This window comes from Diabrotica undecimpunctata, chromosome 2 (assembly GCF_040954645.1).
Source record: "Diabrotica undecimpunctata isolate CICGRU chromosome 2, icDiaUnde3, whole genome shotgun sequence".
Taxonomy (NCBI): Eukaryota; Metazoa; Arthropoda; class Insecta; order Coleoptera; family Chrysomelidae; genus Diabrotica; species Diabrotica undecimpunctata.
Genome location: NC_092804.1, coordinates 49,098,600 through 49,115,525, shown reverse-complemented (window position 1 = coordinate 49,115,525; position 16,926 = coordinate 49,098,600). Strand labels below are relative to the sequence as shown.

At 32.6% G+C, this 16,926-nt stretch overlaps 1 protein-coding gene across 4 annotated transcripts in view; it reads right to left on the bottom strand.

Annotated features, from left to right (window-relative positions):
• Window positions 1-16,926, bottom strand: part of LOC140434511 (peroxisomal acyl-coenzyme A oxidase 3-like) — a 129,498-nt gene that overhangs the window by 33,784 nt on the left and 78,788 nt on the right. For all 4 annotated transcript variants that reach the window (XM_072522837.1, XM_072522834.1, XM_072522836.1 and 1 more), the window contains exon 2: window positions 10,891-11,040. In XM_072522837.1, the coding sequence (XP_072378938.1) occupies window positions 10,891-11,025 (135 nt within the window). In that variant the 5' untranslated portion in view covers window positions 11,026-11,040. The remainder of the gene's footprint in view (window positions 1-10,890; window positions 11,041-16,926) is intronic.

Below are 16,926 nucleotides of genomic sequence, written 5' to 3'. Positions count from 1 at the left end.
TCGAACAATGTAAAAAAATCGGTAGACGTAGTAGTAGTATCACAGCTGACACAATTCAATGAAGATCGTTGTTTTTAAGAAACCAAGACCAAACATTCCGCTTCCGATTCACTTTCCATTCACCAGACAGTCCTACGAAACAGCTTTAGAGGTGAAAATTACTCTGTCAAAACTACCGAGAAAAAGGATGTCCCTTTAAACAAAAATCGACGGTTCCGTTTTTCCAGGACGGTGTGTTTTTAAAACAGTTCCAGATTAAAACTGTTTGTTTTCGTTTGGCTACCCAGTATATTAAATGTTGCCTAAATTTTTAGATACTTGCCAATATCATCTATGGATGAAAACAAATGATGTAAAATTTAATTTCAGAAATAAACTCAAATTCAGTTATTTATTTATTAAGCTTTAGCATGATCTGTTGTTTTGCTTCTTTTCCTTTGCACTATTGTTTGTTCAAGTATTCAGCATCGTTGTGGAACATATTGGTATTTCATAAATCCTAGTTTCTAATTATTTTTATATTTTGCAATATGATAATTTTCATACATGTTTATATACCATATCTATTTGAATATTTCGAGAAATATGCATAAATGAAATGCTAAATCATGCTAAATGTTTTTGTCGCACGATTAATTAGCATTTACATTAGCTTTTATATTCCATGATCATTGTCACTTAGTACAATATTATTAAAAAAAGTTATTTTCTTGTTATAAGGCTGCAACATCTCATACTATCATTTCTAAGCATTTGCCCCTAATATGCTGTTTTTCTCCATTAAATAGTCTCCAAAAGTTCTCTGTCTCTTTCCATTCTGTGCAACACCATTTTGTTCGTAATATGATCATGGCCATAGTATTTTCAAAATTTGATATGTTTTCTGACGTTGTAACGTTCGTCATTTTTTAATTATAATTTAAACATCAATAATTACTATTTAAATGGGAATAAGCCACAATTAAAGGTTAAAATACGTTTATTGACGTTTCAATTTCCACTTCGGAAATCGTTCTCAAAATACAAACATTAGTAAATTAAACAAATTTTGTTTTTTGTTACTTAGTGAAAAATTCTTCTAATAATTTAATTTTATCTGACTATATTGACAATTCAGACATATCTTATACATTTTAAAGTAGACGACTTTAAAATGATATTGCCAATATTGTTGAGTTGCGTTCCTGGAACGACTTTACTTATAAGATAGTTCATTCGATTACATGAAATCAACTTTAACTTGAGAATATCCGTCAGAAAAGATCATAACATGTAATTCGTCTTTAAAAAGACAAATACATACCATGATGATAGTAAAATTCTCCTGTTAGTGATTCCATAGTAAATTATGAGGGAAAAACCAGAAAAAAACCTCATAATACTATCCCGACATGGTAAGTATTTGATCGTTCATTTAGTTTACCTTCAATAAACACCAAATTCCGATTTTATATGTTTGTTATTTAAAAAACATAAATGATGTATTCTCTATATGTTACTGACTTACCAATACTGGTATTTTCCTTTTAATAACTTCCTCTTTCAATATGGGTAACCAGATCCTACTACATTCTGCCGAGGAATTCGCGACACAATTGGTCTCATTTAGCATAATTAGAGCCGCTTCTTTGATTTTTCTCTTTTTACCATCCGTTTCTTTTAGGACTATATTTGAATCATTCCATTGAACCCTATGTTCATTATCCCATGCGTGTTTACAGATTTGAGATCTATCAAATTCTTTATTTTTAATATAGGATTGATGTTCACTTATTCTAACATTTAATGGTCTTGATGTTTCACCTAAATAAAACTGATCGCATTCACAAGGTATTTTATAAATGCAATTCTTTGCCCTTTCTTGTTCATTGTTAGGTTTGGTTTTGGACAAAATAGATCTCAACGTGTTTGTTGTTTTGAATGCTGTTGAAATGTTAAATTTATTTCCTATCCTTTTAAGCTTTTCCGATAATCCTTTTATGTATGGTATTGTTATTTTCCTGGTATTATTCCTTGCATATGCTGTAGGTTCTCGTTCTAAGTTGTTTTGTTCTATTCGATCGATTGTTGAAAATTCCTTATTTATAAACGATAAAGGATAATCATTTTTTAATAAAACAGATGTTAATAAATGTTTTTCCTCCAAGAACGAATTTTCGTTAGAACAAGTAATTTTGGCTTTATCGTATAAGGATTTAATAATTCCCTTTTTTGATTTGATTTGAAATTTAAATATCTGTTGGTGTGTGTTGGTTTTCTATACACCTGAGTTTCGTATCCAGTATCGTTCTTAGAGATTAAAACATCCAGAAAAGGTAATGTGTTATTATATTCTTTTTCCATGGTAAATGTTATTGTCTCTTCATTATCGTTTATATCATTAAGGAATGTGTCCAACAACTCTGATCCATGAGGCCATATTGAGAATACATCATCTACATATCTCCACCATACTGAGGGTTTAAATTTTGTTTAGAAATAATATTTGTTTCAAAATCTTCCATAAATATATCGGCTAATAATGGAGATAAACTAGAGCCCATTGCTAGTCCAAAACTTTGTTTATAGAATTCATTATTTAGTTGAAAGTATGTATTATCAGTACATAATGTTATTAACTCCATTATAGCTGATATATTTAGTCTTGTTCTAGTTGCCAATGTATCATCACTTTCTAATTTTGTCTTGACTATATTTAAAGTCTTATCTAATGGCACATTCGTAAATAAACTATTTATGTCAAAACTTACTAAAGTATTATTTGAATTAAATTCAATATTTGATAATTTATTTAAAAAATGTTGTGTATTTTTTATAAATGTGTCATTTTTATTTGCAATTGGTTTTAACATATTTAATAAAAATTTTGATAGTTCACTACAAGGAGAATTCATGGTACTACAAATGGGTCTAAGTGGTATATTCGTTTTATGAATTTTCGGTACTCCATAAAAAGTATTTTAACCTTTAATTGTGGCTTATTTCCATTTAAATAGTAATTAATTTAAAATGCCACAAGAAAATAGCTTCAGAACAATATTAAACATCAATAGTCTTTTATAAGCGCCAATAGTTAGACAAACAATATTACAATAGGAATTTCAATTTCATAAATATTGTAGAGTATGGCATGTGTGGAGCGAAAGATTAGTAGCTGCCTAGGATCAGGGCCCTGATTCTAATTGAGATTTCGACTCGAAACATGTCGAAATTAATATGGCGACGTCGAAATGCGACTTTGCGAGCCTTGCGGATTTCAGCTGAACTAACCAAACGACGTCACTAATTTTCGATTTATCGAAATTAATTTCAACTTCAAGAAAGTGGGTGAAATTTCATTTTGAGTCGAAATTAATCTGACATGACTGGCTGGACTGGGAGAAGTGAACTTAAGGTCGTATGACACTATGCATTTTCTTGTATCATTTCTTATATCGTTTCTGATATAGAAAGTTATTTCTGTTTTCTTGTATCGTTTCTTGCACGTACATTTTGTGCTCTGTATGACACTATGCAAGTTCTTTTACTGGATATTGTATGTGATTCGTCACATGATTGGTTGAAATTTTGACATCTATAAAAATAGGACTGCAGTACCTGAGGACCCCAAGACTGATGCTACTGATTATTCTTTAAAATACTGTGGTGCAAAAATGAAAGAAATAAAATGTCCCAATATTAAAAAAATCGGAAACCACAATTTTTGAAGATATTCAACAGGCTGTAATGGAAGACAGAAAGAATAAATAATTTGGTTGTAATAATTTGTTTTTTTTTAAATTATGTGTTGGAATGGCATGCTCTTGAAATTATACTCTCTTATTTGGAGATATAAAATAATCTTTAAACTCATCACGAATGTTTAGAGCGGCTATGTATTGTTTTTAGTAATACATCTCCTCCTACTTTCAGTACCGATGCTATTTGATCCAATCCCTGTGATTTATTGTTTTTCAATTTGGCTACTGCTGTTCTAATCTTGGTTATTGTTGGTGGGCACTTTTCTCTAATGTTTGCTTGGTCTAATTGTATATCAAAGTTCTCCTCCAGCCGCCATTACGACAGAAGTTTTACGCTTTTGCTTTTGCGGCTTTGCGCACAAATTAGTGCATTTCTTGTACAAGAAACTGCAGTGGACACAAATTCTTGTATTGTTTCTGATATAAGAACTATACGCTTCTATGACACTATCCATTTTTTTGTTATATCAGAAACGATATAAGAAATGATACAAGAAAATAAATAGTGTCATACGGCCTTTAGGTTCAGTTTAGGTAGGCGGTGTTGTGTTTTGATTCTTGCAAGGAAAACTGAGGCAAAAAGTATTAATATGGCTGCGTTTTACGGACATTTGCTGGTTTTGGAGGAATTAGAGAGGATAGATATCCGACGCTCACAACGGAGGATAAGAAGAATGTTACGGGATACTCAAAATCCTTTTTCACTAAGTGATGCTCAATTTAGGCAGCAATTCCGGCTTAATAAACAAGCTGCAAATTATTCGATAAGGGTATTAAAACCATATTTGGAGGAGGGTGTTTATGCCTCTAGGATCTTCTTCATCCTATGCCGCCCCCATTAACGGAGGTTGGCGACCACATTTTTAAAAGCTTCTCTGTCTTTTGCAACGTGGAATAATTCGTCTACAGTCATGTTTGTCCAGTCTCGAATATTTCGCAGCCATGACTTCCTCTTTCTACCTATTCCCTTTTTGCCATCGACTCTACCCTGCATGATGACCTGCAGAAGACTATATTTATTATTTCTTAGTATGTGTCCAAGGTATGCAGTCTTGCGTACTTTTATCGTTCTCAACAATTTTTTGTCTCGACCCATCCTTCTCAGCACTTCCTCATTGGTGACCCTGGCAGTCCATGGAATTCTCAACATTCTCCGGTATATCCAAAGTTCAAAGGCTTCAATCTTTTTAACTATTTGCGCTTTTAGTGTCCATGTTTCTACCCCGTACAATAGTTGCGACCAGACGTAACATTCAACAAACCTCAGTCTCAGCGCAGTATTCAGATTTTTGTCACAGAACAATTGTTTGAATTTTAAGAACGCTGCCCTTGCCATTTCTATTCGTACCCGGATCTCTTGGTCTGGATCTAATTCTGTGTTGATGTAAGCTCCCAGATATTTATATTTTGTCACTCTCTCTATTTGCTGTCCACCAAGAGTTAGTTGTTCATTATTTATTGGACTCCTTGATACTATCATAATGAATGCATTCCCATTTGAATGCATTCACTATTTATTGCATCTAGTAAAGTTTGTAGTTCTTCTATACTCTCAGCCATAATTACCGTGTCATCTGCAAATCTCATGGTGTTTATGATTTCTCCACCAATTCTTATTCCCTCTTTTCTTTCCCATAAGGCTTTTCTGAATATGACCTGTGAGTACTCGTTGAAAAGCGTCGGAGACAAGACGCATCCTTGCCTAACCCCTCTCGCAATCTGTATATTATTTGTTTCTATATCGTTCACCTTTACTACTGCTTTCTGGTTCCAGTATATAGCCTTAATAAACTCAATGTCTTTTTTGTCTAAATTGATGTTTTTCAATTCAACTATTAACTTCATATGCTGCACTCGGTCAAAGGCCTTCCTAAAGTCTATGAACCATACATATGCACTCTTGTTATATTCCCGACATTTCTGCAAGAGTACAGTCAACGCAAATAATGCCTCTCTTGTACCCATGCCTCCTCTGAAGCCAAACTGAGTTTCATCTATCTGCTCCTCACATTTCTTATAAATTCGGTTTTGAACAATTTTCAAGAGAATCTTTAAAGGGTGGCACATTAGACTTATCAATCTATAGTCATTACATGATTTGGGATTGTTGTTTTTTGGTAGAGGTAAAAATATCGATTTAAGCCATTCTTCCGGGATGTTGCCCTCTACATATATGTGGTTGAGAATTCGGGTGAGTCTCTTTATATTACCGTCATCTAAGGCTTTTAACAGTTCAACTGGGATTTGATCAGGACCCGGTACTTTTCCTTGTTTTGCATTCTGTAGGGCATTCTTTACTTCTGAGGGTAAAATTTGTAGGTATTGTTTTTCTTTACCTATATCTTGTTCATTTTCTCTCTCGTCATGGAACAGATGGATTATATATTGTTCCCATACTTCCTTTATTTTGCTCTCTTCAGTAAGTATTTCTCCATTATTATCTCTTGTTATGAGTGTTTTTCTTTGTCTGGTGTTGCCTGTAAGTTCTTTTATTTTTTTATGTAAGTTTGAGATGTCATGTTTGTTGCTGAGTTCTTCCAATTCCTGGCTTTTAGTTCATCTATTCCTCCTTAGCCTTTCTGATTTCATATTTGATTTTATTCTTGATGGTTTTATATTTATTTTCATCTTTATTTTTGTATTTTCTTTTTTCAGTTATTAGCTCAACTATTTCCGGTGCCATCCAGTCTTTTTTAGTGGTTTTCTCTTCTTCGCCTAGGACCTCCTTTCCCGCTTTTAGTATGGCTTTTTTCATATCTGCCCATTCAACGCTTCCTTCAGTTAATTTATTTATCTCTGCGTTTAGTTGCTGTTGGCAGTTGTCGTCTTTTAGGTTTTTGATGTTAATTTTGGTGGTTTTAACTTTTTTCTCCGGTTTCCTGAGTTTAATGTTGACGTTTGCTAGTAATAGATTATGATCCGTATCTGCATCTGCGCTTGGATAGGTTTTTGCACTTTGTACTCCATTACGAAACCTTTTGTTAATAGTTATAAAATCTATTTGTATCTATTTTGCCTCTAGGATACCCAAAATGTTTAGGGTAAGTATTACTAAGCTGCAGTAAATTTAAAAATATATTAGAATATAACCACTAAGTCAAATCTTAGTGGTTATATTAACCTTAGACTATGGCTCCATGAGCGACAGATTGTCGCTAGCAGTAGCAGTAAAATGTAGCTTGATAAATGAAAACAACAGCAGTGATACTGAGTGGCTCCAAGTCCACGCGCTGTAGATTGTCGCTTCGTTTCGAGACCGAGGCGCGTCGTCAAGGTCGTGTCGCGTTCGAATAGATCCGGACCATTTTTTTTTAAAGTAATTTGCAGCGCCTTTGTGGCTCCACTAGCAGTAATTTGTCACTTGTAGGTAATTGCCATTTAATCGGATATTTTTGTTCTTGTTTGTTTATTTTTCTGTGTTTGTTAAGTTGTTTCTTTGTTTTTATAAATTCTTTAAAGTTTTTTCATACAATTTTGTGTCTCAAATCATAACAAAAAATTATAAGTTCTAAGAAAGAAATAAATCCAATATTTTCTTATCGGTATTCTAGATAATAAAAATCAATGGATGGTTTTTTTTTAATCCCAATTAACCGTATCAAACTGTACTTTATAATAGATGTCATTATTAAACAAGAACAAGTTGAATAGAGAGAATAAACAGTTTTTATTGATTTCCCGAAAATCTATTTTTTGGATTTCCTTCTTCGAACTGGTGATTCCTTTCTATATAAGTGGTTGTCTAATCATGTCATATAAATAAAATTTTAATAATTAATGTTTATAGTAAAATTTTATTATCCTTCAATACTAATGTTTCGTTCTCGATAGCTCGGCGTAAAATTAATAAATAAAAGAATGCAACAAAGCAGATTTTAGGTCGCATCAGAATTTTTTAAATTATTGTAACATAAAAAAGCAAGTTAGATATTGGAAAAGGAAGATTCATTACATCAACCCAATATGATAAATAGAGAATAAATAAGAAAAATACAGAATACGCAGTGGCGGCCCCTTTTTATTCTAATGAAAGTTAAATAGTTAGGCTATCACGCATTGATGTATCCTGTTTTCGTATAACATCTTCTATTTCACATAATAAAAAATTAAAAGAAGACACTGACATCCTGTAATATTCAAAAAACTTGTCAGGATATTCTTTTAATTTGTTGTGTAAAAGAAAAAATTTTCCCTCTGTCTGTCTAGGCACTAGAACAGGGTGAATCCACCATTTCCGTTGTTTTTTGACCCTACGTCGACGGCGCAATGCCAATATTAAAGCAATTTTTTGTTGAAATGATAGATTATCCATACTATATTATTGTATTATCGGTGTGAATTTATTTTACTTATTTATTTATTTATTTTATCTGCTATATAAGTACACGGACATTATATAAACGGACAAGATACCACTGATTGTAGCTGCGTCATATTAACGCTCATGGAGCCACTACAAGACCAAAACTCGGCGATATGTGCGCTGTAAACTGTCGCTCGTGGAGCCATGATTTTACTGCTTTACTGCCGCCGTAATTTTACTGCTACTGCTAGCGACAATCTGTCGCTCGTGGAGCCATAGCCTTAGTGGTTATAACTTAAGGATCTCTCACATCACATTTTTTCTCTCCTTGCCATCTTTTCTTTCAATTCAAAATATAGTTAAGAATGGCCACTATTTATGATTTAACAACTCAAACAAGAAAAAAAGACGTTCACGTAACGTAAAGAAAACAAACATTCAACAAGCGTAGTGCAGTGTGCAGCCAATAAACAAGAGGGCCAACCCAAATTTTCAACAGTGTCAAAATGATAAAGTAAATATCCCCAGTTTTAACTACAATCGAAATGAATGAGAATCGCTAGCGATTGCGACTGTCATGGCGTAGTCGATTTTAAATTTCGACATCAAATTATACGGATGGCGGGTCAGCTTGTGACGAAAAGTTTTTGTTAAGAATTTATTTTAATTTAAGAAGATTTATTAAGTTGGAGAATATTGTTTTTTTTATTTATTAGAAGGGCGAAAGAGTGTATTTTGGTTTGGTTTTTCTTGGTGAAGTCTATAAGTAACCCGGTAAGATATAATTTTAATATTTAATATGCAGCCAGTTTAAAATCTCCTTTTATAAAATCTATGCAACAGCCAAAAATTAAAATGTTTTATTATATCATGTTTTTTGTTTATTTCACGGATAATCTATTAATTTCCTATTTATTAAATTCATTGAATGTTCCATGCAGAAACTCAGATAAGTGTTTGAATTTATCCAAGGTCTCAGTAAATTTCAATAACCATTAACGTTTTTACTTGACTAAATCAATTTTTTGTCCAAGCCTTATCTTTATACAAGATTAAAAACCTTGGGTTTTTCTTTTTCTCACTTTCTTCTTTCTTTCTAACGAAAACACAAAATAATAGGGTCTATATTTTTTTAGCCATCCTCCAATATAAATAATTTCTACATACTGGAACAATTAGAAGTCACAGGGGCTAGAAGCTTTATTGAGTTTATGGGTTGGTCTTTTTTTGGATTCATTTGGGATTGGAATAGTTGAGAACTACACCAGTGCCGTACATACCATAGGATTGGAACCAGTCGTTGGACCCCAACCTCATTATGTGTTGTTTAAATATTACTTTTTATTTTTGATTAATTTTCATATTTTAAATTTTAGTAAATGACTTCCTCTTCAAGGCATCAATATTTTTTTAATATTAATTAATTAATTTCTTCTAATAATCATTTATTTATACATTTAACTATTTATAAGTGGATGCTGTAATACCCCCATAATCTCTCAAATTGTCAGGTATTTGTGTACACATATAACCGGAGAGTTAGTAACATTTTTTTCTTCATAACATAGATATACCTTTGACATTTATCCCGTCAGGAAAATGTCAACTTGTTTAGACATTTTAATCGAAAGCCGAAGTGCAGAAATACTCTTTCTATAGGCGAGTAAATTACCTTTTTTTAAATAATTATTCAATTTAGTATTAGGGTATACAAATTAGTTGACCGGGTTATTTTTTTTAGTCAGGTATTCTACAAATTGTAAATAATAGGTGAAGGGTAATATAGGTTAAATTTATTGTAAATTGTATATTTTCTATAACAAAGTACGGACTAAATTGGGTTGTACATAATATGTTTTATTAGTATATTTTTTCCCTCTTATTTTCATAAATTAATTAAAACAACTCTTACAGCAATAAAATGTACTTTGGGAAGTAACCTTGATACTTTCCTGGCACCAACAATTTTCTTTTTAGTTCGTTCTTTATTTCAGTACTCTTTTCTTGTCCAATTATCCTTAATTCTATCAGTTGGTCATATTCATTTCCAGGTAACTATATTTTAGAGGCATGCAAATTGGCGGAATCCTTTCTGAGTTTAATTGGTCATCCTTTGGCACAGCCTGCTAGCCAAGCTGCATTCCCACAATACTGTGTTGTGAGCACATCTCTTCCATTTTTGTTACATTGGCCACTACATCCACCAATCCCCTATTCTTGTTAAATTGGTGTTTACATTAAGACCACATATACAATTTTTGTTATAACGTATTTTTTATGTCTTTGAGAGAAATGTTAATCTAATGTTTAATTTAGTTAATCGTAAATTCCTTCATGAGTTTCAAGTTAAAACTCATTGGCGCCCATTTTGTTTTGCAGTTTAGCTGTATTTATCGTTTCTAATTTTTCTTTTGTCAAACTGTTTTCTAATTATTATCTACCTTTAGTTATGTACCTGTCTTTGATCTGTTATTTTTCTATTATCTATATCCTTAAACACCCTCAATGAAGCTCCCAAACTGAGCAACGTGGTCTTCGTTAATTCTTGGTAAACGATCAGCTTGTGGTTCATCTACTTTTGTGAGCTTTTTCGTTACACCACGACATTAAAAAGAAGGGAAGGAATTCATCACAGAAGCTGTAGTAGATAAATTTATTACATGAATTTATCACACCCACAAAGTATTGAAGAGTAAAGAAGTTAGTTTTGGATAATGTTATTTAAAATAGTTTTATATATTTTTATGTGTATTTAAGGAGTTTAATTACTGTCCCTGCTGGAAGTTAAATAATAAGTTGGAAGTACAATAATTTAAACCAGTTTAAATATTGTATACCGTTACTTACTTGCACTTTTAACATTTCTGCATCTTCAAAGAATAACTTCAATTTTCTCCAATCGAATTTAGATAATTTTCTATAAGGGGTAAGTGGTCCTACGGGCAATTCTCTGAATACCAATTTGTTATCTTCGACATCCATTGCTTATAAAGTTTTCTGAAAAAAAAGGAAACAATTAAAATAATAGTTCTGAAACCATTTTATTGTGGCATTTTCAAAGAGGGCATCGAAATCTCAAAAGAAGCATATTTTCAATTAAAATTGTTGTTATGTATCATTAAAAATAGTAGATAACATTCAAATTATATATGAAAATTTGTAATATCAGCGTTTAGTAAATAAAAAACCTGTGCAACATGTTCAACGTTTTAATGCGTCCTACAACCCGTGTCACCAATATACCGTATTGGCAACCAAATTCATAGAGTATTGTATACTTTTGTGGGTTGAGTATTAGAAGGTAAATTTGTAGAAGGGATAGTGCCGAAATGGCGAGCGCTTTAAAAAAGTAATGTGCATTTTAGTGTCTCATATAATTTACCTAGTTACATCGGTTGATCCCAATTATAACCTAGAGAAAATAAAAAGGCGGATTATAATGGCAAATTAGCATTATCATGGTTTATCAAAGTACTTAGCTAACACACTTTTATCTTAAAAAACTCGTATAAGACTGTATAGAACACTGATAATCCCCATTAATAGGTACATGTGGATCAGACGCATGGACCCTAACCCAAACCGACGAATTATCTCTATCGATTTTTGAAATTTGAAAGGTACGACGCAAAATATTCGAAACGGTCTGTAAAAACATAATAGGGAGGCGTAAATATAACTTTGAATTATAAAATATACTCATTCAATAACCTGGTAAAGATCCAAAAGATGTCAACTCCTACCGACCGATTAGTTTACTCCCAGTCATTTCAAAGGTTTTTGAAAAACTTCTGTTGAGAAAAATCAAACCAATATTGGACAAAAAGGGTCTTATACCTAACCATCAATTCGGATTTCGTAACCAACACGCTACAATAGAACAAGTTCACAGATTATACATAATAAGAACTAGTCTCGAAAACAAGAAATACTGTGCTGCAGCCTTTTTAGATGCCTCTCAAGCTTTTAACAAGGCGTGGCACACGAGACTTCTGTACAAGTTAAAGAAAAACCTACCCTACACTTACTTCAAACTACGTAAATCATACCTTAAAGAAAGAAGATATCTAGTAAGGTATAGTGAAGCGCACACAAAACTCTGCCCCATCAAATCTGGTGTACCTCAGGGTAGTGTGCTTGAACCGATCTTGTAGCTGTTATATACGGCTGACTTACCAAGAAGCAATAACCTTACGCTTGCAACTTTTGCAGATAATACTGCTTTCCTAACATCTCGTAGTAATCCACTAATAGCATCAGAGATACTGCAACTACATCTAAACAAAACTAATGAATGGTTTAAACTCTGAAGAACTAAAGTTAATTCCTTAAAGTCCACACACATTACATTTAGTCTAAGAAGAGGTATATGTCCACAAGTTAATCTCGATGGATATTCTTTACTCCAAAAGGATGACGTAAAATATCTAGGTATTCATCTGGACAAAAGTAACATGGGCCAAACATATAGGGAAGAAAATACTACAACTAGGAATTTTATATAGAAAAATTTACAGGATGCTGGAAAAAAACTCACACCTATCGATCAACAAGCTGCTGATATACAAAGTTAATAACAAAACCTGTTTGGTCATATGGTTCGCAGCTCTGAGGATCTGCTAGTAAATCTAATGTTATGAAGATACAAAGATTTCAATCCAAAACTCTAAGAACAATCGCTAATGCCCCTTGGTATATCTAGAACGACGCCTTACATAGAGATCTCCAGGTACTAACAGTCTCTGAAGATTGCAAAAGAATTTCTGAACAATATCAAAACAGGTTGGGCGTGCATTCTAACACCCTGGCATACAATCTTCTCCACAACCAACAAGCGAAGAGATTAAAGCGGTATGATCCCTTGGACCTACCAAACCGTTCCTGACAACGATAGAAGGATGATGTCGAAGCATATTTGTTCAGCGAAGCATATATCGTAAAAGATGGAGAGCGATGATGCGACTAAGAGACTCGCCCTAAGTTATGAGGCCAGAAAAGAAGAAGTTAGTTTCCGTTAACAAAGATTATTATTATTCAATGTTAGTCTTGGATAACTCTCAAACTTAACGTCATCTATCAGTTTAGTATTGTTGTACGGTCATAGCATCCACAGAGGTATTTTCTGTATCTGGATGTAATTCGGCCTGCGTTCGTGAGGCGGAGCCAAGGTTCTTTGCGTCCATCCTCGACCTCGTGGTTACTTGTGTGTACCACGTGAAGTTCACCGGCGTCTCTGTAGTCCCCGAAGGCCCACCAACGATTTAGAATACTTTAACAGTTCGAAGGTTCTTACTTGACAGTGGTTTATTTTCTTAAACGAATATGATTATTCTAATTGCGGTGTGTGCCCTGGATTTACAGAGATGTCGGCCCTTCATGTTTCAACGTGTGGTCTAGCACACACCCCACGAAGTGTATAAGAACGCCGTTGACGTTGGTGCTACGCTTTAAGTCTTGTAAATGCGTTGATTATTTCCGTCGAGAAGTTTTTCTAATAGCGAAGCGCGACTTCAGCTAGGCCACCGAGTAAGGGGCGATTCTAAGTCCAGCTGGGACTTTTATTCACTTCTATCTGTCGGTGGTCCAGTGGAACATTGTGCCAGTTCGGCTCGATCTGAGATAGGTATAAGGCACACTGTCTTTCCTATTTCAAAGATCGATGCCTACCCAGGCAGGGAATGTTCACTCCGAGTTGATAGTTTCTTTCGTGAGGTGACAAGTTTAATACTAAACTTTTCTTCACCTCAACGAAAGAATAACCAATAGTCACTACTCCGGTTCCTATACCTTCTTATAGGCCTGAATAATGTCGTAGCCCACGACTTCGTATTTATTCAAACACTAAGGAGCTTTTGTAATCTTCTTCGAAGTCTTCTCCTTAAGTCGAAGAAATGTTCACTCAGGTAATAAGAAAACGCTGAATGGTAGAAAATGCACTTGGTCAACAAGGTCTAGCAGGGACTAGATCGGGTATTCGACAATAGGCACTGATTCCTTTGTTACTAGGAAAGGTTTCTATTTAGCAAATGATAGATAAAAAGAGCAGGAAACATTTGGCGAAATATTTCATTGTTAAAAAAAGCGTGACAAATCGCTCGTTGCTTTTGGGTTAATTTTAAGGCTTTTAACAAAATATATAGACATAGGAGGCGTGAAAGTAATTTCCTAAGGAGAATAATTTAAAGAAATTCTAAACATGCTTCAATTCATAAGCCAGCAGGATGCATGCGGGTCAGCAAATGCAAGAAGTTTAGTTGCTAGTTTGTTACTATACAAGCGGAAATCATTGTCGTAGCTTAGTTAAGCTGTGTATTAGCCTTGAAGAATAAAGTGTTCAAACCTTGCGGTACAAAATAAATTTCGATTTATTTCTTATCTTCTCTTTGATATTGGTTGAGTTACCCTCCTAATAAAAAAGGTAAATTGGAATGAGTTAATCCAACATCACACTCTATACAAGCCTTGGATGAAGAAGTAATAATCCACTGTTTTTGAAGGGCACGATCTTTTCGAATTTAAAAAACATATTGGTATTCTGTACGATAGTCTCCCGAAAAATCACTCAACCGCACTGTGCATGATCTTCCAATCCAGGTTTTCTTTCTAGTACGACATAGTACTAGGTGAAATGGCACACCTCACTATTTTTGAAATAACCTTTTTTGAAAAGGTTTATTTATTACAATCAATTATGGCTTAACCCCATATAAACATACTAATTAACTTACATATTCCACAAGAAAACAGTTTCAGAACCTTTTTGGAGGCATAGCTTTCTTATCGAGGGCTACGGACGGAATGCAATGGATCGCGCAGAAGTGTGAAAAAATAAAAACAGAAGAAACTCGATGAAACGACAGATCATGCAACCACAAACTACGTGGAGTAGTAAATGCAGTCCCATGTGTATTTCTTAATAAAATAAACTAAACTGAAATAAAATAAAATTAAAATTAAAATTAAAATTAAAATTAAATTAAATCGAACCGAATCGAATCAAAGGGAATCGAATGGAATCTAATAGCATCGAATCGAATGGAATCCAATGAAATCGAATTGAATCTAATTGAATCGAATTAATTCAAAATAAATTAAAAACCATCGCTCCGTTCGTACACGATAAGAAAGCTATGCTTCCCCTCCTCGGTCACTGCCGGAGTGCCATATCCCCTATTAAAATCAAACAGTGCCTTATCTTTTTATCATTTTTAAGAATATGTCTTATCTTATTAAAGTACTTATGTTACATTACCAAATGATTATCCAAATATGCTCTTATACTTTCAATGGCACTTAATAATAATAGGAATTGTTTACTTTTTAAAGATATCTATTTTTTCAATCACTTTTTTAAGTATCATCAAACACCTGATAGACCGTAAAAGAAAATTTCATGAGTATCCAATTCATTGTACCGTGTATACACTAAACAATCTTGATAGGAGATGGTGTAGTGCGATAACCCATTGATTTACTATTCTGTGAATCTTTAAGAGATCTATTTTAATTCGAGCAGAGATGCTCTTACAAACCATTGAAAAAAGACGTAACAGGAGAAAACTGCAAAAAACTTCGTCGGTTACAATGTTAGTCACTCCTCATAATTTATAAGATATATATAGCCATAGACATCATTATAATACAAATATATTGACTGCTGCCATACAGTCGCGTTCGCCCAGTGCGACTGAAGCAAAGCAGTCCCTTCATCTCTTAATGGGCCAGGTTTATCGACCACATGACCTTCTCATTGGTCATTGTGGTCACATGGTCGATAAACCTGGCCAAATTAGAAAGAGATGCAGGGACTGCTTTGCGTCAGCTTTCTCTGTCGCACTGGGGGAACGCGACTTTATGACAGCAAATGTTTTGCACGGGTTCGAAATCCTTTTTAGTGTGACTCGAAAAATCAAGACTCGTGTAGTAACCTTGCGGTATACCGTAAAATACATAATATACATACATTATACGCTTATTATAATTTTATATAATATATTTTTTTATAACAACTCGAGGACGGTTTGGCTAATTTTGATTTTAAAATATTTGTATTAAATAAAATAAAATAAATAAAATAAAATTAAACAAAATTATTAAAAATTAAATGAAATTATAAATTTTCATGTGATCTTTTATAATAACATGGATAAGAAATTATAAAAAAATGAATGAAATAAAATAAAAAAATTATAAAAAATTAAATAAAATTAAATAGAATTAAATAAAATTAAATAAAATTCAATAAAAATAAATAAAATTTTATAAACAAATAAAATTATAAAAAGTTTTAAAAATTTATAAATTTTTTTTAAAAATTACATAATATTAAACAAAATTAAACAAGATTAAGTAAAATTAAATAAAATTTATTAAAATTATGTAAAATTATATAAATTTAAATAAAAATAAATAAAATTACATAAACTTATTATAAAAACTTAAAATATATATATTAAAACTATAAAAAAATACAATTAAATTAAATAAAATTATAAAAAATTATAAAAATCATAAAAAATATAAAAGGTTATAAAAATTAAATAAAGTTAAATATAATTATATAAAATTAAAGTGGGTGGCCAAATTATTAGGGACACTACATAATAAAAATTGGCAACACCTGTAGACTGCTTATGTATGAAATAATAATTTCTGTTACATCTCAGTTCTCCTCCTCGTTCTCAGTTGGCCATCGGCTGTTATCGCAGCTTAAAAATATTTGCAAGTTGTTTAAAACTTATTTAAAGTGTTTCTGTTAGGTTGTCGTGTCAGATATATTTAACAGGTAAGTAATATTTGTTATTTAGTCATTTTTGCTGGCTTTAATGACACGATTTTATTTAAAAACATTGTTCAAATCAAAATTATTTTTATGTTACTGCA